The sequence below is a fragment of the Thermobia domestica genome, chromosome 18 (assembly GCF_964235325.1).
Source record: "Thermobia domestica chromosome 18, izTheDome1.hap1.1, whole genome shotgun sequence".
Taxonomy (NCBI): Eukaryota; Metazoa; Arthropoda; class Insecta; order Zygentoma; family Lepismatidae; genus Thermobia; species Thermobia domestica.
In genome coordinates, this window is record NC_137471.1 from 127591206 (window position 1) to 127613126 (window position 21921).

General features: G+C 37.6%; 1 protein-coding gene across 1 annotated transcript in view; it reads right to left on the reverse strand.

Moving 5' to 3' along the window:
* Positions 1 to 1288: 1288 nt before the first annotated feature.
* Positions 1289 to 21921, reverse strand: part of LOC145675236 (putative tubulin polyglutamylase TTLL9) — a 104221-nt gene continuing 83588 nt past the window's right edge. Inside the window, exons 11-12 of the mRNA XM_081745619.1 lie at positions 20379 to 20515; positions 1289 to 1581 (exon numbers count right to left, since the gene is read on the reverse strand). Of these exons, the coding sequence (XP_081601745.1) occupies positions 1445 to 1581; positions 20379 to 20515 (274 nt within the window). The 3' untranslated portion in view covers positions 1289 to 1444. The remainder of the gene's footprint in view (positions 1582 to 20378; positions 20516 to 21921) is intronic.

The following is a 21921-nucleotide window of genomic DNA, read 5'->3' on the forward strand; positions in this document are numbered from 1 at the left end:
AGAGTGGTCGATGACGTTCCTGTGAAACTGCTTCAACAAAGTGGTGGTCTTCTGAGGAGTATGTGGTCTCGTCGGTGACGTTTTCTACATCAGCCGCAAACTGTCGATACCATTCTGGGACATACTGACGAGACTTTACATGTTTCGCCCACAGAAATTGGATAGCTGAGCGGATTTCTTCGCGAGACCAGTTTTCCAAACGAGTCGCCATTTGTGTTTACCTACAATTATCACCGTAGGTGCACAGTTGCTAACTCTATGTATGAAAAATTACTGCACAATCCTCACTCCCCTATAACAGACAAAACTCCAGAAAAATCGGCCTTGCAACCTTAATTTCTGCTCCTCCTTCGTAAAATATTTAAGAAGTGCTTAAACATTTTTGATATTTGAATTAGAAGGGAAGAAAAGGGGATTGTATAGTTTACTAAGATACTCAAATTAGTGTTTGGATTTCGTGCAAGACGCCTCCGCAATTATGTGTGGAAGCATTTGCTAGTATCTCAATGAAAACCTAGTTCACAAAATCTTCTTAATGGTAAATTACATAAATCCGGCTCTTATGTGATGTTTTCGAACACCCTTTATGAATATTTCCTGTACTTCAAAACGACCCGCTTGGGAGAGTAATGCTCCCAGAAGTACCTTTTTTTGCGCTCTACTCTAGCCAGCTGCTTTACGCGCTATCCTAGCCAGTTGTTTTAAGTTGGTCACAAAATTTATATCAAGGTCACAAGGGGAACAAAACGAGCCCTATATCATGGAGTACAACGGAAAACAAAACAAGCCCTGCGGAGCTTCTAACCCGCTCCTCCTACTACTACTACTTATCTGCACAAAAGTAAGTAAATCACCTATTTTGAGTATTATTTTCATATTATTTTAATTTAAAAAGTGTTAAAAAATGTAAAAAAAATTTCCTCGGGCCGGGTTTGAACTCACGCCAAAAGAGCTTTTTGTTACTAGCATATAGCGCTAGCCAACTCGGCCACGAAGACCGACAGAAAAAAACGTTTGATTTCTGCTATTTGAAGGCAACGTGGCAAGAAGTGGATAACGCCAACCAATCAGAACTGTTTTTCGTTCCTGCTTCCGGGAGCATTACCTTTCTGAGCTATTTCTATTTCAAATGGTAAAGACTTTGTAATACCATATTTCTCTTCACAATTACGTGTCACTAATTTACTGATACTCAAAGAAAGAAAATAAATTACAGTAGCGCAGCGACGAAGCGTTGTCAAAGACACAAAGGACAAGGGACAAAAAAATCATAGATCTGAAACACACTTCTGTAATTATTTTATTTGAAGCATAAACAGAAAATTCTGTACAGTAAATTTTAATTAATTAATATATTTCATTTTAGTGTGTTTAATTTTAGAAAAAAAACGTAAATTTCATTTGATATTGTGATTCATTTTCTTTTATTTTATTTCCAGCATCACTAATGTTGACTACCTGTTAACTTCTCATGTATTACGGCCAAAATATCTTCATCTTGTAAATTGTCCTCCACCCTCTTCACCTGCTGAATTCTTTCTTTTAGTTCTTGAAGCTGAATCTCTCGATCGTTGTAGCCACCTACAAAATAAATATTTATTCGTTTTTGTATTCGTATAGAGTGAAAACAAACATGCTTAAGTTGGAAAAAGCAATTTTCACATTTTAATTTTATTTCTGCTCAACAGCATTTTTCGTATGGTGCAAGCATTTTACAAAGGGAAACTCCACGCAATTCATTGTTGACTCTCTACTTCATTGACCGGTGAGTACCAATGGGTATGTAGAAAACCGTTAGGTTCTCTAGGTTATGAATATGTTAGTTTCTATGTTGTAAAGTGCGATGTGCTCGAACAAGAGTCGAAAAACCGATAGGCAATCTTGCTAGTGTTCTAGTCACTTCTCAGGTCACAGTGCGCCAAGGGAGAGCCTTCCAGTGGAGATCTTTGGGTCTAACCTCATCTCCTGAATGGTGCGTAATTCTATGCCCCCACGATGCCCCTGAAACCACAGAGATTCAGCAGGATCTTCACAAGAAGTGACGAGAACTGGCCCAGTAGAACCGATTATTTACTTGTAGGAACATGGATCTCCGGTATCCGACGAGCCCCTCGGCTAGGTGAGCGTAGGAAGAACGGTCAGACACGCTAGTTTCCGAATATAGAAACCCCAAATCCGCATTTGGAGGTTCCCAGTACCAGTGCACAAAACAGCAAGACAGCGCTGGTCTCTCTCTACTATTGCGAGCAATGCGTCAGCTCAGTTTGGTTTGATTTCAGTTGAAACCCATTCTTGGGCTTGGTTGTGATACACACCAGGCCTATTGCTAGGAGTGTGTTTTGGGGGAGGCCTAGTTAAATATGTTCCCTGGCCCATACACATACATGCACAAACCAAGCTCAGTGACACATGAGTCGAAATAGCCGAGAGCGATCAGCAGTGTCTAGCTGTTTTGGGCCGTGTCACAGGAAAAAATCAAATTTATGCTACACGGAAATTTTAAGGTATGTTGTCACATTGCACCTGTGTTTGCAATTTCTGATTTTTATTTTAGTGCATTATGCAACACTGAAGTTAGCAAAGAACAAGACCCAGAGTTTAAATTGCTTCCAATATACATGGGTGCTATTCAGCCGGTTCGCACCTCACTAGAACCAGTTGTTAAAGTATTTCCAGTTCGCAGAACCTATTGTTATACCCAGACACAACAGTAAATTTTCCCAGGTATACCCAGGGACAGTAAATTTTAGTTTCACTGTCTTTGTTTTTAGAAATTTTTACAGCTACAGGATTAAACATTTGATCTCTTAGAATAAAGTATAAAAGTGTATTTCTTAATCTCAAATGCTCAGATTTCAAGAATGGGAACTGGGAAAACATGAGTGTAGTGGTGAGAGTTATTTCCATTTCAACGCATACATACCACTGTCAACAATTCTCTATTCATTGCTGGATTAAGGTCTTTCCAATACTTTCTGGCAAGCAGCTATCTTGGATAATTCGTTTCCAAGATATTTTCAGTCCTAGCTAATTTCGTCATACTACCTTGTATGAGGATGCTGTGTAGGTCTCTACGTGGTATCCAGTAAAAATTTATTTTGTCTACCTAGCAATATATATATACATATCGAGAGAGAGAGAGAGAACCGGTTCTTAAAAAATTAGAGTAACACCATTGCCAATAAATAACCGTAAACCACATTTGCACGTAAGTTTCATCCTTATTGACTCAATTTTTATCCTTCAGCCTAAAGGGCATCTCCTTAAAGCCTAAAGGGACGTTGTAAGGAAAGGAAGTATAAAGTGGCCAGGGCGGGAAAAGTAGTCATCGGCACTTTTCTAACCTATACTTGACACATACCGTAAGTAGGAACCAGTTGCGCTAGTTGCCATTGTAGTTCTAGACGACAAAGAGGAAAGACGCAATTGTTCTGCTTGTATGAAGAAAATGTGTTTTCATCTATTGTAGATCTAAGGATAAGTATTAGTTTAACAATGATTTTCTCCCAACTGTATAGAACCTGATGACTATATAATATTTTTATTATCTAGTGTAATGCTTCTTAATAATATTTCTATTATTTAGAGGTGTTTAAGTTTTTTGTTCAGAGCGAAAAAAAAATGTGGTGCCTCCAATCGGGTAAAGTAGTCAGAAGCAGAGGCGGATAAAGTGGCTATCTCACTGCGCCTGTGGTCACTTTGCCCGACGCTTCCAATTGTTTCAAATATTGCTAAATTATGTAATAAATTTGGCTCAATATTTTAATAGTCAAATAGCCGTTCACTTATTATATACTTATAACGCTAGATACACTCTATAGACTTAGGTTTATATTCTTCATCGAGAGTAAGAGTAAAGATTTTATATGAGTGCGTTAACGACGAAATAATAAAGAAGTTATTCAGCTATTTTCTTCTGTTAACCAAAAAATGCATTTGACTATTTTGAAAGGTGTGGTTTTGAGTTGACTTGATTTTGAGTTTAACATCCCTTTCAGCAGCAAGGCTATATGAGACGGGTCCTACTGATTAACGTGCAATCCGAACCACATTAGCTCCCGCCGAGAATCGAACCCGGGTCTCCCACGCCAAAGGATAATACGTTAACCGCTTAGCCACAAAGGAGCTCTAGTTTCTAGTTGAAATCTCTATATTCAGTATTCTTACGACTACAGGTAACCTACTGTAATAACAGTTTCTGCGAGTCTTTCAGATTAGGTGGACTCTTAATAGATGACTATTGGATATAAAGATGCATTTTAACCACCTAAATTAACAAGTCAATTGTAGTCCATAAGTTCTCACACCGTATCATGGCACTGCGATTGATATCCCGTAAGCAACAGACATTGTGGGGAAGCGTGTCCACTTCATGCGCCTAGGTTGGATAAAGTAGACATTTTCTGACTTGAAATTATCAATAATTACTTCCTAAAACTTCTTCGAAACAGGTTCATTTTAATATATATTTTACAATTTAAAAACGAAAGTACATTACAAAACTTGTATTTACTTATTAACATGTTTTTATAAGACTCAAAAAAAATCTTAAGGTGGTCACTTTAGCCACCTTTCCCCTATATGCTTATGTTCTTAAATGTTCGCGATTAACTTAACTTAGTTGGTAATGGACTGTAATTTAAGAGTGGAAACTTCCAATACTTGTTTCTAGTTTTTTTGTTGTAACTTACTAAACACTGGTTATCACTAACACTTCAAATAAACCACGCAGTACATGTAATCACTGCACTATTGTTCATTGCACTTAAACAACAAACTTAAATTGAAATTTTAGAAATAATGATAGGTTTCTCGTGCCTAATGCACCATCCTTCTTCAACACCCTCATCTTGAATAACAAACGAAGTCTAAATTTCGAAAAAACAGTGTTTCCAGTTCTTAACAAATATTACTATATAATATATGACTTACTAGACATTGAGAGTAAAGATTTATTTACTTGCCAAGTAAGATGTAAGAAAAACATGATTGATTGCAATAGGGCAGGTAGTATAGTGCTTGAAAGGAGACAAATAGGTTCTTAGAAGAATAATACAAAACGTGGGTTAATTGCATATGCGTACATAATATATGACTGTCACCAAAATGATAAGAGAGAAATGAATAACATTTAAAGTAAGTGAGGGAATGGAGAACATAATAAATAATATTTTGATTTACACGGGGTTACATATTCTCGTTCTTATGCTAAGACTGCCATATGCCTATTTCATTACAATAGCAAACAGAGTTCATGTTTGCGTACTTACACTTGGCTGAAGTCCATGATCAGGCACAGTCAATTGACAGCTGAGCCTGAACACCACTAACGCTAAGTTGAACGCCACTGTAAACGATGTTGTGCGAATGCGTTGAGGTTGAATTGTGATTGTAATGTGATGATTTTTGTAAGATTTCTAGAGTATATATATTTATTTTCCATACTTTCATTTTCTATTTCGGATTTGAGAAAATAGGATTGTTCCTTTTCTCCTGTGAAAGTCTTCCGTGTTTACAATATTTGTTTTTAACTTTCACTATTTTTACCAGGATGTTTCTCGATACTTTATTTAAAATATTTCGCTTTTACTAGTTTATTGTTTGGTTTCCCCGAGAGATTAAGAAAATACTTCAGTTTTTAATATCACAAAATAAAAGAATATCTTAATCCTCGGCTCTAAACAAAAGTCTTTTCGTCATCTGTTCTTTTTAACCAGTGACGTAATTAATTTTCATATCACAAAAACACTAACACACCAAAAAAAGCACTAGTAGGTGGGATCACTTTGGGAAAAGTGCACAGATACACAAAGGAAATCCATATGGATGTCCAGAGACCAGCAAACTGGAATGATTTGAAGTGGTGCTGGTTGAATACCATTTAGGAAGTTGCACCAAAGGAGGTAGCATTACAGGTTCATCTCTTCCTTGGATTCCGCAGGAAATGGAACTGCTGGAAATTAGATTGCTGCATCTTGCTGGGATTCTGCAGGAACTGGAAGCAGGACTCTTGCATCTCTCCTTGGTTGCATCTCTTCTTGGGAACTGGAACGGCTCGGAACAAGTTGCCGCATATTTCTTCTCGGTTCTGCTGGAACTGGAAGCAGGACTGGCTGCATTTCTTTTTGGGTTCTTGCTTTGGTTGACAGTAGCCCTCGTCCGGAAATAGCTGTCCATGGCCAGGTGAAGAAAGGGTCCAGGAAGTTTGATGAAAAGGAACTCAAAAGACGTAGATTATGAAATGAAAGTAGGCTTGTGCATGAGTAACTCTGTCAGATTGTAGGCAAGGCTTTTCATTATTTTCATATTGCATTGTAGGAGGAGGAAAGAAAAAAGAATATGGAGAGACAAGTAAAAAAATGATGGGACATGTTTGATACTATGTATGCACCACAAGAATTACTGTTGACAAAGGTCATGGGTGAAAAAAATGTAATCGGTGACAGACGGAAAATGGTGCATTTAGTGCGTGGCTGTTTAAGGGGCCGTGATACCAGGTGATGAAAGTTGATCTTGAAGGAATAGCGGAGGGGTTGGGGTAGGGGTGTATTGGACAACAGAGGACGAGGATCTGCGATGAAGAGGGAGTGTGCAACAGTAAACGTCGGCGAAGGCAGTAGTAAAAAATAATTAGGCCAAGTAGAATGAAAATGAAGAATAGGACCGGAAATGAAATATAGATGTATATCAACCGGGAATCGAAAGCAGTTACTGTCGGGAGGAGGGATAATAGAAAAAGAACTTGGCTGCAAAGAAAAAAGGAAAAAACGTATGAATGGGTAGGTATTAAAAATGTTATGAGTATTTTTATTTTATTTTTTATTTTTTATTTTATTTTATTTATTTATTTATTTATTTATTTATTTATTTATTTATTTATTTTTTGTACTAAAGAAAAGTTGTAATGAATGGATATTAATGGGTAGACAGTGCCAGATTGAGTGTTCGTAGCTTGGGAAAAACGGTAAAAGGCCATTTCGGCTGTAACCCGAAAGTAGGTTACAAAGGTCAATGACTGGCGGAGAAGTGTATTTGTGGAAAAGTACCGGAAAGTGGTTGAAACAGGGTTTGCTGATGTCCTTCAGTATACGTGTTGTACTTCGAAAGAACGGATCGATAGTGAGTGAAAAAAGATGGAATTTCGACAAATGGTTAATACGTATGGGCCGAAGGAGATTACATGAGCGATGTTTAAGGGCATACCGGAATTGGGAAAGGAAAAGGGACCTGAGATTGCCACTGGCTTTTCGGCGGGAGGTTTTGGGGAGGGAAAATTGGAGGAAATACCTATTGTTTATGATGATAAAAGTGACGGGGGGATGTGCGGGAAGAGAGGATAACGTCGGGTGATTAACGTGTACAATGACGTGGAAGTTTGTGGTGTTTGAGATGTGTAAGAAAGAAGAGTGAGGTGATGAGGTGAGTATCACTTTTTTTTATGAAATCATTTGTGATCGCTGTGTGAGTGGAATTGTTTCAGGAGGAGGGGAAATAAAATGTGTTTGGATATGACTTTGAATACGCCTATAGAGGATGTAGATGAAAGCTGAATTCACCATGGAGAGAAAAAAGACGAGTAGGGAAAAGGAACAAATCGTAGGGCTATACGGAATTAGTGAGTGATTTTGATGTACCAAAGGCAAAGGGGTAATAGGGGAGGAAACGACATAGTGGCGGAGTTAGTATTTCGTTGGGGTGGGTCACGACGTAACCGTCTATTGAAGTAAAAAGGAATGCAATTTAATCACGTTGTATTAAGATACTATGTCAGGGATGAAAAAATGGAAAGGGTGGGTGTTTCTGTTCTTATATAAAGAATGTTTATCGAGCGTGAGTTGTATGAAATATTCAACAGATTTCGTTCGTGCATCTTAAGGCGGCAATGTTTGAACAGAACCAGCTGTTCAAGAGTAAGATACAGGAAGGAAATAAGTGAATATAAACGGTACTTTTCCTTGCATGCTTAGAAAAAGGTGTTTTAGAAAATTAAGTGTCGCTATTGTTTAAGTGGCGGGGTACGTACGTGAAGGGAAGAAAGGTGAAAAGGGATAAGAGGTTAGGTGGTATGTCGGGAAGTGAACCAATGCCTCAATATGAAAGCAGGATTCGGGAGGTAAGATATGAGTGCATTGAACGGCCGGAAAAATTATTGCACGGGAGAAAGATTCGCTGTGAAGTGTGGTGCCTACCTAACAGGGGAGTTTAAAATAAAGTTCCTTTAGAAATATGAATGCATGGCAGAACGAGATACGAAGTCGGAAGTTTTGCCAGCTTAAAACGTTAATTAGATGATTTCAAAAAACGCTTATATTTCATTTCGAACTCCGGATGAGGTGTTGTTGGTGGTACGTAATGTTTCAAACGAGTCTTTCCTATAAGGGTAGGTTTACCGTCTATGTCAACTAAGACTTCGTTTGGAGAAACAGTTGACATGAGCCGATAAGAGCCTTTATAAAGTCTGGAAAGTGGTTTGCAAGAATCAGGCTAAGAGGATGTGTCAAAAATCATAACTTGAGAGTCCGGTAAGAACTCTGTGAGCGGTTTTCTGGATTCGACTTTTTTCTTAAAGTCAACGAATGCTTGATGCTTCTTATATTAAACTAAACCCCGCATTTCCTTTAGTGCCAAAAGGCGGTCCTGTAAATCTAGATGTTCTTTCTCAACATGCAGCAAATTATCAACTTGTAGGCGAGGAGGTATTCCATATAACAACTCATGAAATGAGACACCCAGAGATGTACGCGGAGTTTTGTTAAGTGCGGAAGTGGCATGAGGCAAATATTTTGGCCAGAGTTTCTGGTTAGATTGACAGAGAAATTTAATACTATTTTGTAACGTGCCCAGACGTTGCTCAACTTTGCCTAGTGTGAAATGTTGATATGGTAATCCATACTTAACTGTAATATTAAGTGATTTGAGAAAGCTCAGGGATAAAGTGGAAGTGTGGCTTGATTGACGGTCAGTATAAATACAGGAAGGAACGCCAAAGGGAATTATGATTTCATTGGGCATGAAGGAGATAAAATTTTCAGTATTTGGGGTAGTGATGGGTTGTGTAATGGTAAAGCCTGTGCAATGTTCTGTTACGGCATAGAAATATTGGTATTCTCTGGGTCACTGGCTATGAATTTCCCTGCTAAGTCCAAGCTATAAACCGAAAATAGGGGAGCTTGGGGAAAGCGTTGTATATTTGGGTGTTGGGCAAATAATTACGTTTGAAAATTGCACACTGTTTGCAAGATTTGAGTTCACTCGCTAGCCAAGGTTTCAAACGTGGAACGTAATATTTATAGCGTATCATCCAATAGAGTTTGTTAAAGCCTTCATGAGTAAGTTCACCGTGATATTCTTGAAATAAAGCAGATTTTAGTGCGATCGGAATACAGACTAGCAAACGAGTTTGCGAGGCACGATACATTTTCCTATATAAGATGTTGTTCTTAAGAATGTACTGTTTTGTGATACGTTGAGAGGCCGGATCTGATTCATTTTCAGTGTTTAAAGTCGGAATAATTTTGCCAAAAGAAAGGTCCTGAACTTGAAGATTTGGGAGGTCAGTGTTGTTATCTATTGTAGTAAAAATAGTAGGAGGAGTGTCCTCCAAGGGTAGGTGGGTTTGGTCAGTATCGGTCTTATTGGTAAAGAGGACGGCATCGGGAGTGTCATCTTGTTCTAAGGCAATGGCGTCTGCTCAGATGTCTAGAGGAAAACGGCTAAGTAGATCAGCGACTGCATTGGACTGGCTTTTTACGTGTTCGATTGTAAAAGTGAAAGTGTTGATATAAGTGATCACCGGAGATTTTTTGCGTTAGGGACAACAGTTTTCCTAATAGCAAGGAGAGAAATGTTGTCAGTGATCAAGGTAAAATGTTTTCCTAAAAGGTATTTTTCTAATTTCTTAAGCGAAAAGAAAATTGCATATAATTCCTGATGGAAAATCGGGAGTGGGTTGACAGTTTTGGGATGCCTGGAAGAAACATAACAGACGGGCTGAATGACATTAGAGCTAAGGTCTTTTTGTAACAATACGGCCCCAACGCCTAGGACTGAGGAATTGCACATTAAAATATGTTCTATGTTCTTTGTTGAGTACAAAGCAAGAACTGGTGGGGAAGTGAGGGGTGCTTCATCTGGTCGAAGGTATGGTCACGTTCAGGTGTCCATGTCAATTTGTGATTTCCATTCGAAATAGGTTCATAAAGTGGGGCTAATATGAAAGAAATGTGATGGAAGAACTTCCTAAAGTATTTAGCCGAAGGTAACCAACTCTTTAACCTTTTATGGTGGTCGGTTTTGGTGCATTCACGAGGGCAGCGGTTTTGTCAGGATCAGGTTTGACTGTATGATTTTTCACAATATGACCTAAGCAATTAATCCGTCTAGCGTCAAATACTGATTTGTTAGAAGGAATATTTTGTAGCTGTATGAAAAAATGCACGTAAAACTGTCATCATATGGTCAAAAGAATCAGCATGGATATACAGGTCATCTACGAACGAAGTAATATTATTGGTATATAAATCCCGAAAAATAGTTTGCAGTACCTGTTGTAATAAAATAGATGAATTTTTGAAACTCATAGATAGAAGTGAGTTGCATATGATTGAAGGGCAAAGAGAGGCCCTTTAAACTAAAGGCTGTTGCAGGGCGATCATCAGAATGAAGGGATAATTGATAAAAAGAGGAGTGAAGATCAAAACTCGTAAAAAAAAAGTGGAATCACTAAGCGAGTCTATCACGTCCTGTATGGCCTCTAATGGAGAAGCCAAAGTACGGCATTTACTATTAAGAACCCTCAAATCAAATACGGCTCTGAGAGATTCAGAATTCGGTTTTAAAACAAAGAGGATGTTGTTTTTATAGGGAGAGTTTGATTTTTCAAACATTCCTTGATTCAAAAGTTGTATAACTAATTCTCTCGCTTTAGGCCTTAACTTGTGCGGGATTACAAAAGAGTTACACTGAAATGGAGTTTTGTCTTCTAAATCTAACGTTGCCACAAAAGAATATATCTTGGTGAAATGGTCCTTTGCCTATTGAAATAAAAAGGCACATTCGGAAAGTAATTCCCGCATTTGAGCTTGTTGCTCCTCATTCATGTCTGGAGACACCTGAAATTTACTAATATCTATAAGGTGATCAATTTCTTTAAGACGTTTTTCTTTGTTGCGTGCCGCATCTTCGTCTGTAGGAAAATATATTTGCCTAACAGTCAGAATATTGTGGTCATTGTCTCGTTGGGAAAAGAGAGAACCTATAACTACTGGATTATGAGCCTGAATCGTTTGCTTTTTGTCCGATAGATTAGCTAACGGTAGAACAAGGTTTTGTGTGGAAACTACAGTATGTACCATATAACATTTACTTTAATTCCGAGAAATTGGTGTATGTAGGCGAAACTGTGTGACAGGGAAATAACCATTAGTAGCAAGTGGTACGAATCTAACAGAATGAGGGGGAATAATAGTAGTGCGCCGCGCAAAAAATACAACCTGAGGTTTGGAGTGTTTTTGAAACAAATGCGAGATGTTAATAATAACTGGGTTATCTTTTACAGTATGCGGCATTTTTCCAAAATGTTTCAAGGGCAGAGTGCCTTTTGAGTAATCCAAAATGGATTGATGATCTTGCAAAAAAAAAAAAACGTGACGAGGGAAGGTGTGGGAAATTTTTGAAGGGAACTAACCGAAAAAGAATGGAGTAATTGCGACCATTAAAGTTAATTTTGTGGATAGTAGCACGATTTTATTGCACAGGCTTATCGGACAGGCCGTGGAGAAGGGAGGGGAGATGGAAAGTATGTGCGTCTGGTTCCAATAATTCAAATGGAAATAATCCCACGTCTGCACCACTATCTAGGCAAGAAAGTAAATCTTTGTTTGCGTAAGTGTCTTGTATATAGGGGGATTTGCCCTCAAACTGCAAGGGAAGGGTATGGTAGTCCTGGTTGGTCGCGGTGGGAGAGGAAGTTCAAGGGAAAGGGGAAGATTGGGTGGTTAACGCGCGGGTGGGTGAGTCCTGCTCTAATTTAGGCCGTTGTTTGATTTCTTAGGCGTGTTTTGTGTGGTCCCAGGGGCAGAAGGAGGGAACGGAGGTGGGGGATACTGGAAAAAGGGATGATAAAACGGGTATGGAGGAATAGGTATTTGGGTAGATTGTTTGGTAAAACTTTCTGGGATGGAGGTTGTTTGTTCCGACTGCAGCGCCACTGTTTCTTGGAGTTCTTTTGTTTGGTATTGTTTGTAGATGAAGGTTTGTTTGTGGAGTTATGAGAAGGATGGGAAGGGGTTGAGGAAACGTGTTGGCGGCATTGATGTTGCTGTGGGTTACAGTTAATGCAGCAAGGTGTACTGAGATTGGTAGTATGGGAATGTGGGAGGGTAGTGGAATGCGTAGGGCAAGGTGCACATGAGGTTGACGTGAAAACAGTGGAATGAAAATGTGGAGAAGTCGGCGAAGAGCAGTGTTGGTAGGAGGGAATGAGAGAATTGGTGGGATGGGAATGTGGGAAGAAGGAAGAGGAAGGTGAGTGAGTTGGGTTCGGGGAAGAAGGTCGGGATGGTTTGAAGGAGTAGAAGCGGTTATGAGGACTTGGAGAACGGGAACGGGAGGGCGAAAAATGGACAGATGCGGATTGGGAATTTGAAAGAGTATTAACATGGAGACGGAGTTGAGGTATTTGATCTGTTAGTTCGGAAATAGCCTGCGCTGTGGGAATGGTCGAGGAGGTGGAATGTGGCTTTGTTTCGGTTTCCCGTTTGTGAACAAGGTGGTTGGTTCGTTCCAGCAAGGATACTTCCTCTAGGAGGGTAGAATAGTCAGGAAATGAGCGTGTCCCGAACCAACGAATATATTCAGGTCACATATTAGAAACATTCTAACAAAAGTTCCTGAAAGTCTAGCTGGGTATAAGTTTGGACTGCTAAATGTTTTTTTTTTTTTTTTTTTTTTTTTTTGGAAAAGATATAATGGGAGAGAAGTTCGTTGGGGAACTGAACGCGTGAACGGTATTGCTGAATACGGGAAAGAGGGACCTGATCTTGACCAAACTGACGTAAGAATTTTCATTGGATAGTTGCCCAAAGTTGGGATGAAAGGTTCTGGGTGGAAAATCAGAAATGAGCGGGTCCAGCTAAGGATTTTTCAAAAATCTGCACACATTTCGAGTCTGACCAATTATTAACTAAGGCGATTTTGAGAAAATTGTTTAAAAATAATTGCGCGGACGGGTGCGTACTTGGATCATATATGTCGGGAATTATGGAAATTGTACCAGAAATATTATTGGTATTGTTGTCTGAAGTGGAATTCATGGTGAGGGGTATGAAAGATGCTTGTTTACGAGTTATAGGCATATCATAACAAGAAAATGAAATATGAAAATAAAAGACTTGCCTTACAAATATATGAAATGTACACAAAATAGTCTTAACAACGAGAGTTTAAATTTCTCGGTAGTATCCCCGCCTGTCACGCCGGGGACCGGGGTTCGATATTCCGCCGGGGAGCCATAAGACGTAAAAAAACGATTGATTGCCATAGGGCAGGTAGTATAATGCTTGAAAGGAGACAAATAGATTCTTAAAAGAATAATACAAAAAGTGAGTTTATTGCATATGCGTACATAATATATGACCGTCACCAAAATGATAAGAGAGAAATGAATAACATTTAAAGTAAATGAGGGAATGGAGAACATAATAAATAATATTTTGATTTACACGGGGTTACATATTCTCGTTCTTATGCTAAGACTGCCATATGCATATTTCATTACAATAGCAGAGTTCATGTTTGCGTACTTACACTTGGCTGAAGTCCATGATCAGGCACAGTCAATTGACAGCTGAGCCTGAACACCACTAACGCTAAGTTGAACGCCACTGTAAACGATGTTGTGCGAATACGGTGAGGTTGAATTGTGATTGTAATGTGATGATTTTTGTAAGATTTCTAGAGTATATATATTTATTTTCCATACTTTCATTTTCTATTTCGGATTTGAGAAAATAAGATTGTTCCTTTTCTCCTGTGAAAGTCTTCCGTGTTTACAATATTTGTTTTTAACTTTCACTATTTTTACCAGGATGTTTCTCGATACTTTATTTAAAATATTTCACTTTTACTAGTTTATTGTTTGGTTTCCCCGAGAGATTAAGAAAATACTTCAGTTTTTAATATCACAAAACTAAAGAATGTCTTACAAGATTCAGTCCAAAATGCAAAAAATAATGGTATTGGAAGATACTCTAATGATCATACTCACCCAGTTGGGCGTGTGCTGTTTGGTCAATCATTTCATGTCATGAGTTCTAGCACCACAATTAAGTTTCTTTTTCGTAAGATATCTCTGTGTATGTGTGTATTATGGTGCGAACGTTCCATTGTTCCTGAATAGATATGTAACGTTGATCCAACATTATGAGAAATTGGAAGCTACATAAATGTCGAACTAGCAAACGTTTGTGTAGAAACCAAAATATAAGAGCGATGGGAAATGATATCCTAACGACCAATCATCTTAGAGAAACTCGTTTCGTGGTGATATTCTTTCGTACGATATAAACCTATTCACATTTGTTTCTTGCTAATTAGCTTAGTCATATAATGCCCAGAAAACGCAATAATCAGCTAATTTGGTATTTCCATAATACGTACCTATAGGGTACGTAATTGAACATTATTTGTCGTTTAATAGACTTTGACTTCATACTACTGTAATAATATAACAAGCGTTCAAAATCATTCGAAATCTAGGTACAGAAGCGTTTGTGAAGTCCTAATCTTCGCGCTCGAATACATAAATTTTCCCTTAGCCTCATGAATAACGCGCTCAATTGCGGTACACGCAGTTGAAGGTTCAAAAATTTATTGCACTAGAAAGCTCTCGACGCAAATCAAAGTGATGATATACAATCTCTTTTATACCCTTGATGGTGGTATTGCATCAGATTCTTAAACCTTGGTGGTGTCGCATGAGATTCTTAAACTTCGGTAGTGTCGCATGAGATTCTTAAACCTTGGTAGTGTTCCATAAGATTCTCAAACATTGGTGGTGTCGCATGAGATTCTTAAAACTTGGTGGTGTCTCACAAGATTCTTAAATCTTTTTGGTGTCGCATGAGATTCTTAAACATTGGTAGTGTTGCATCAAAGTCTTAAACCTTGTTCGTGTCACATGAGATTCTTAAACCTTGGTGGTGTCGCATAAGATTCTTAAACCTGGGTGGTATCGCATGAAAGTCTTAAACCTTGGTCGTGTTGCATAAGATTCCTTAACCTTGGTTGTGTCGCATAAGATCCTTAAACCTTGGTGGTGTCACATGATATTCTTAAACATTGGTGGTGTCGCATAAGATTCTTAAACCTTGGTGGTGTCGCATGAAAGTCTTAAACCTTGGTGGTGTCACATGAGATTTTTAAACCTTGGTGGTGTCGCATAAGAGTCTTAAATCTTGGTGGTGTCGCATGAGATTCTTAAACCTTGGTAGTGTCACATGATATTCTTAAACATTGGTGGTGTCGCATAAGATTCTTAAACCTTGTTCGTGTCACATGATATTCTTAAACATTGGTGGTGTCACATAAGATTCTTAAACCTTGGTGGTGTCACATGAAAGTCTTAAACCTTGGTGGTGTCACATGAGATTTTTAAACCTTGGTGGTGTCGCATAAGAGTCTTAAATCTTGGTGGTGTCGCATGAGATTCTTAAACCTTGGTGGTGTCGCATGAGATTCTATAATACCTGTCGTCTCCTGCTGTCACTCTCTCTCTCTTTATAACGGCATTGAACGATCCCAAGGAGTAAGACAATGTTCTTAATTATAAGCCCTGATTTCATTAATATTCAAACTTTTTTGACTATCGACGCAGTTTTCTGAACGCCCACTACACCCCGATACACTCATTAGATTTTATTAATCTTTACATGAGGATTGAGGAGTAAGTCATAGCAACCCAGTAATATGTCGATTACACTACTCAACAATTTTTTACTTTTTCGCTGTAACATGAGAGAAAACACATCATCGTAAATGACCTTTTGGCCCTGAATTCGAATATGCATTCCGTTTTTCCCCATCACGTACAGATATTCCGTGAGAGAGGGATTTTAGAGAAATTCCCTCAAAAATACCTTTTTTTCGCGTATTTCACCACACTAGCTCTTGTCCGCTTACAAATAATAACACAAGAATTAAACCAAAGTAAACACTGATTAATATTCAATAAACCCTCCAAGTTTCAGAACAATCGCATTATTATTTCTAGAGAAATAAAGATACTTATTTGTATACTGTGTGTTTTGTTCATTGCATCATACTTCAGATCTATTGATTTGGGGAAAAGAGTTTTCTTCATTACCCCACAAGCTGTCCTTTTACATAATAGAAAACAAAACCCAGGGTATATTACTTGAGCATTCAGTGAAGATTAAGGAATCCTATGACATGTTAACTTTGTTAAATCTTATACATTACAAGGACCATTGTTGGCCAATATGTTGTGATCTCAAGGTAGTTGGTATTTTACTAGGACTGCAGTACCAATGTTTTTTATGTTTTTGGGATAGCCGAGCTGAGGACAAATATTATGAATTGAAGGACTGGGTACCTACAGTGAATTACTTTCCTGGAGAATGCAATGTCAAATATGCTCCTTTGGTAGATCCTAACATAAGACTACTGCCACCACTTCATATGAAGTTAGGACTTATGAAGAACTTTGTCAAAGCCATGGACACACGGGTAAAGGTTTCAAACATTTGCGATATACGTTTCCTAACCTGAGATATGCTAAGATTTCAACGGAAGTGTTTGTTGCTCCCAAGATTAGGAAACTCATGCTCGATGATAGTTTTGACAGCACGTTAAACAGTGCCGAGCTTACTACGTGGACAGCGTTTATCTGTGTTGTGCGCAGCTTTCTGGGCAATAACAAAACGGTGAATTACAGTGAAAAGGTTCAGGAGATTCTACAGAAATACAAAGAATTGGGTTGTAGGATGTCTTTAAAAATTCACTTTTTACTTTCTAAACTTAGCTTCTTTCCTGCTAATCTACGTGCTGTCAGTGATGGTGCTGTCAACGACGAACGAGGGCAAAGATTCCACCAAGACATAATGAAAATGGAAAAAGAGTACCAGGGACGATGGAATCCTTCAATAATGAGGATTAAGGTTGGGGTTTTGTGACAGAATAGAATACTTGTCAAAAGAAGGAAGTAGTGTACATGACATTTTTGTATATTTGTATTATTGTTTGTTGTAAATTGTGATACATCTAAATTGTATTGTAACCTATTCTAAGTTTGTGCTTGTGTTAATGAAGCAAATCATGTTTTTACCAAATCAAAATATCTGAAAGCATAGACATATAAATATCTTTATTTCTCTAGAAATAAGAACGCGATTGTTCTGAAACTTGGAGGGTTTTTTGAGTAACAATCAAAGTTTCTTTGGTATAATTCTTGTGTTATTATTCGTAAGATAACGAGAGCTAGAGTTATGAAATAGGCGAAAAACGGAATTAAGAGAATTTCCCAAAAATCCCTCTGTCGCGGGAAAACTGTACGTGATGGAGAAATATTTAATGCATATTTGAATTCAGCGCACACAGTTCATTCAATATCAGGTTTTTTTCTATTATGTTACAAAAACCTGGTTAACTACTGTATGCGAAGAATGTGTTAGAAATGAGTTATATACAACCAGAAGAGTATCCGTAATGGATATTTCGTTGGTAGGAATTATGAAAGAAAATTCAAGCATATCTGTGACAATGCTCATGTTTTAAAACCTCATCTCATTGTGATAAACTCTCAAAATACGTCATGGTAACCCAGTAACTTTTGTCAAGTGCCGTGTTGGAAATACATCAGTCCGTTATATGAAAAAAACCAAGTGGTTGTTACGTGTGGTAGAACTTCTTCAACATCATTTTAGGTAGAATGATCAAACATTGGACTTTGAAAGTAGTCTTAATTCGAACAAAATTCAAGAAAATGGTTTCAATTGATAGTTAGAAACTATCCCTACTATATTAGAAGATTGAATAAATTTCCAATTCTTCGTGACCAAATTAGTGCGAGAAATTTTAAACTTAGTAAGTTGATAAAGGTTTTTGAGTTAAACACAGTGTGGCTCACAAATTTCCGGACTGATTTTATTTAACCACTCTCTTACAACGCTATTTGTGAGACTAGGCCTACTTAACAAAAGTGCAAATTGACGTTACTGCAGTTGCAGTAGTTTAGAAGGGAAGGCATGTAATCGACACCGCTGTTTTCTGTTTGTGCCGAAGTGTAAAATAAACAAGAAGGACGAACAACATTTATCAATTAAATTGTACTGTAAAACCGATATGTCTGCAACAGTTAACACGGAAAATAATTCAGAAAGTTTGTAGTGATGCAGCAGTAAGTCAAACAGTTGTTTTTGAGTGCGAAATTTAACCTGAACTGATGACAATATCCTCATCGCAAAAGTTGTCAAAGATATCGAAAAGTGACGTCTCGGTTAATAGAAGATACACTCAGCATAGCGAAAACTGTGGTTTTACGAATTTTAATTGAAAACTTAAGAAAACAGAGTTGCGCAAGATTGTTCCACACTTTCGTAATGAGAAACAAATCTTAAATTTGTACCATGCCCTTTACTCTACAGACCTGTCTCCCCGCCCGATAGTTTCCTGTTTCAAGATGAAGTTGCAAATAAAAGGTGAAAATTTTGATATCACCCAGGAGATTCAAAAAGCTGTGACCAACCAGCTAAACAGGATTCCCGGGCAATCAAAATGTTACAAATACGTGCTCGGCAGTGATTGCTTCAAATGGAGGCTATTTTAATTTTTTAAAAAAAATTATGTTATCAGCCTCATTTTTCTTCAATAGTTCTAGTCCGGGAAATTGTGGATCCCAGTCTGCATATAGTTTTGAAGGGAGGATCGACAATGTCATTGAAACACAGCATTGGCTGAAATGTTGATGCATTATTAACATCGATTTCTCTAAGACTATCTAATTATAATGGCCTAAATATGTATGTTGATAGTTGTTATAATGTGGATACATCTAAATGAGAATATGTATGTAATCGACTATGTTTCTCACAATGTCCAAATTTAAGATTTTTCTTCGCCATGACTGCATCAGATAGCCAAGCCTCGTACGTAGATGTTTATCAAAATTTAAATGACTTTGAAGAGACAATTGTGATCTGCTATACTTTTGAAAAATAATCAACTAAACTGAAAAATTCGCTAAGTGTAGAAGAGATTTGTGTTACTAACTCAACGAATTCCTCTGAAATTGAGTACGATTAATCAAAATAGCCAGCTTTAAAACTTTTCTGATGAACATTAAAAATTTAGTGAATAAGTTTTCGTATACTCACCTGAAAAAATGTATAATGTATAAGCTATTGTTGTTATTAGCACTGTTATCAAACATTCAACAAATGCATAAATTTGAATATGAGTTTCCAGAAGCATTAAAGAATTTCGTTTGTAGCAATAAAGGAAAAACAAAACTCTATTGTTATTGAAGTTTTTCGCTCCTTTTTATTACCAAGCCTATGAAAGTGGGCCTAGAGTTGAAAGTTGAATTCGAACCACCATAATGCGTTCAGCGCTTTCCCATCAGAATTCAAACACCGGACCACGTGCACCGAAAGTGTACGCGCTAGCGTCTAGGCTACATTCGAGTTAAATTGTATGAACATATACTAATGATGACTTCCCTCCTAGTTAAATGTTTAAAATAACTGTCTTTGGTGCAGAAATCAGGTAGAGTATACACACATAATTCGAATTTTATGTTAGCGGATTGTAATACCTTATTGAGCGACGATGGGATGGTGAAAAGTGATATTTCAAGTGACTTTGTGGGTGGTATTGATTACAAACGTTTATGCTGTAAAATTACCTAACTAACTCTATGGAATATTGAACCCGGAGTTTCAATGCCGCGTTCACAAAAGCTTTCCATTGACTTCTATCCTTAGCCAACAGGATCCAGTTTCTACTTTGTATTCCTATTTATGCAATCTTAATATTGTCCTCCTATCTGTGTCTAGGCCTTCCTAATGGCCGCTTTCCCTTTGGATTTCCAATTAAAACATTGAAAGCGTTCCAACTTTCTTCCATTCTTGCTGCGTGACCTGCGCACATAACCCTCCTAGATTTGATGACCCCATCAATGGTATTAATTATCCGGTACCTCATTATGAAGTTTTCGACATTCCCCATCGCTGTTCCTCTTGGGTCAGAATATCCGTCTCAGGATCTTGTTCTCAAATACTTTCAATCTTATATTGTAATATTAGGAATAATTAATGAAATTTTATTACTAATAAAAACATAATTAGTAAGTATATATTTACCAAGATATGCATTGAGTAACATTTTGGATGATTTCGAGGACGATTCACAACTTTCTACTCCAGGAACCCTCATATACACTGGTCCATCGTCGTAGACAAGATCAAAGCCACCCACTCGTCTCTCTTGTCCTGTCAATCTATCATTACGAAAGACATAAATTTAATAAGCATAGTAACATACATATAATAATTATTTACTTATTTATTAACGAGAAAGCTAAGTGAAACCAAACTAATGGTCTCAGCGATAAATCAAACGCCATTATATCTCTAAATCCATAGCTGTTGCTTTGCTTTGAAACCTCATAAATCTAACATTATCAGCAAAATAGGGAATCTTATGGCCATATAAGTTATATAAATTGATAGTGTGAATTTTGCAGTATTTGTTAGTTTCTTTTAAATCTTGCAATGTAGAGTAGAGTTTGCAGACATAAGTTGTCAGGAGAGGTGAAGAGCTATTCGAAAATACCTTGTCGTTATTAAAAACGTTCTATATTATGTAGTAAAACCTTTCATGAAGATAGCAAGTGTCCTGGTATACTCTTATCAGTTCAATATTAATGAAGTATAAATAATTTACTTATAATCTTACTTCTCCCCATCTATGATTGAATTTCGTACGTTAAAGGTTATCATAAAATAGCTAATTTAAAGAGATAACTGCGAATATATATGTAATCTAAACGCCTTTTGAAAAAAAGTCGAACTTATCTTAGTAACATGATTTTCGAGAATCTTCAGGTTACAGCATAACTAGTATTATCTCGGTATTGAGATATCAAAGTTGCGAATAATTTGGAAACCGTTCTTCATGCAGTGCAGCAGTCATTTACGTATGCGATAATGGAGGAGGAAATATTCCCGTAACTCGGTGCTCACAAGCTGACTGTAAATGTTCAATAATACGATATTAAATTCTGGAGCTTACCCTAGCCAGGAGACTGAAGTTCATCCTGATGTAACTAACCACGCCCACACAGGTTAAGTTACATGCTTTGAAGAATTGTAATCTCAGAAAACTGCGTCGTCGTCTATTATTTTGCTGCAAATGAAATGTCCGTTACAAGTGCATCATTTTCAAAGGCCAAGAAACTGAAACTGTAACAGCTGGTTAATCAAACTATACGCCATCTGCAACTACACACCTCTGTTATCTTTCAGGCAACAACTGGATTCCGCAGCTAAACAAGTCTGGCATCTGCGATTGCGAAAAAGTCCTCGACCCTCACCTTACACTAGTCAATCATGAGGAAAGAACTCTCTTAAAAAGTATTCGAGATGCCGTAAGATATGATAGTAAGTGAGAGAGACGTTAGGAGAATATAGTGAATGAGGAAGGATTTCATATTGTAAGTCTTGGAAAGTGTTTAATAGCGTTTGAAATAAAGTTTTATGTGCACTGTTGTGAAAGACGAAGACCTTGTTATATCTTTTGAACATTTTTGGATGTTTGTAGATAATATTGTGTTATACTTCATACCCTTGAGCAATGCAACGATCTGCAGAAATAGTTTCGCCTCGATAGAGAATGATATAATGA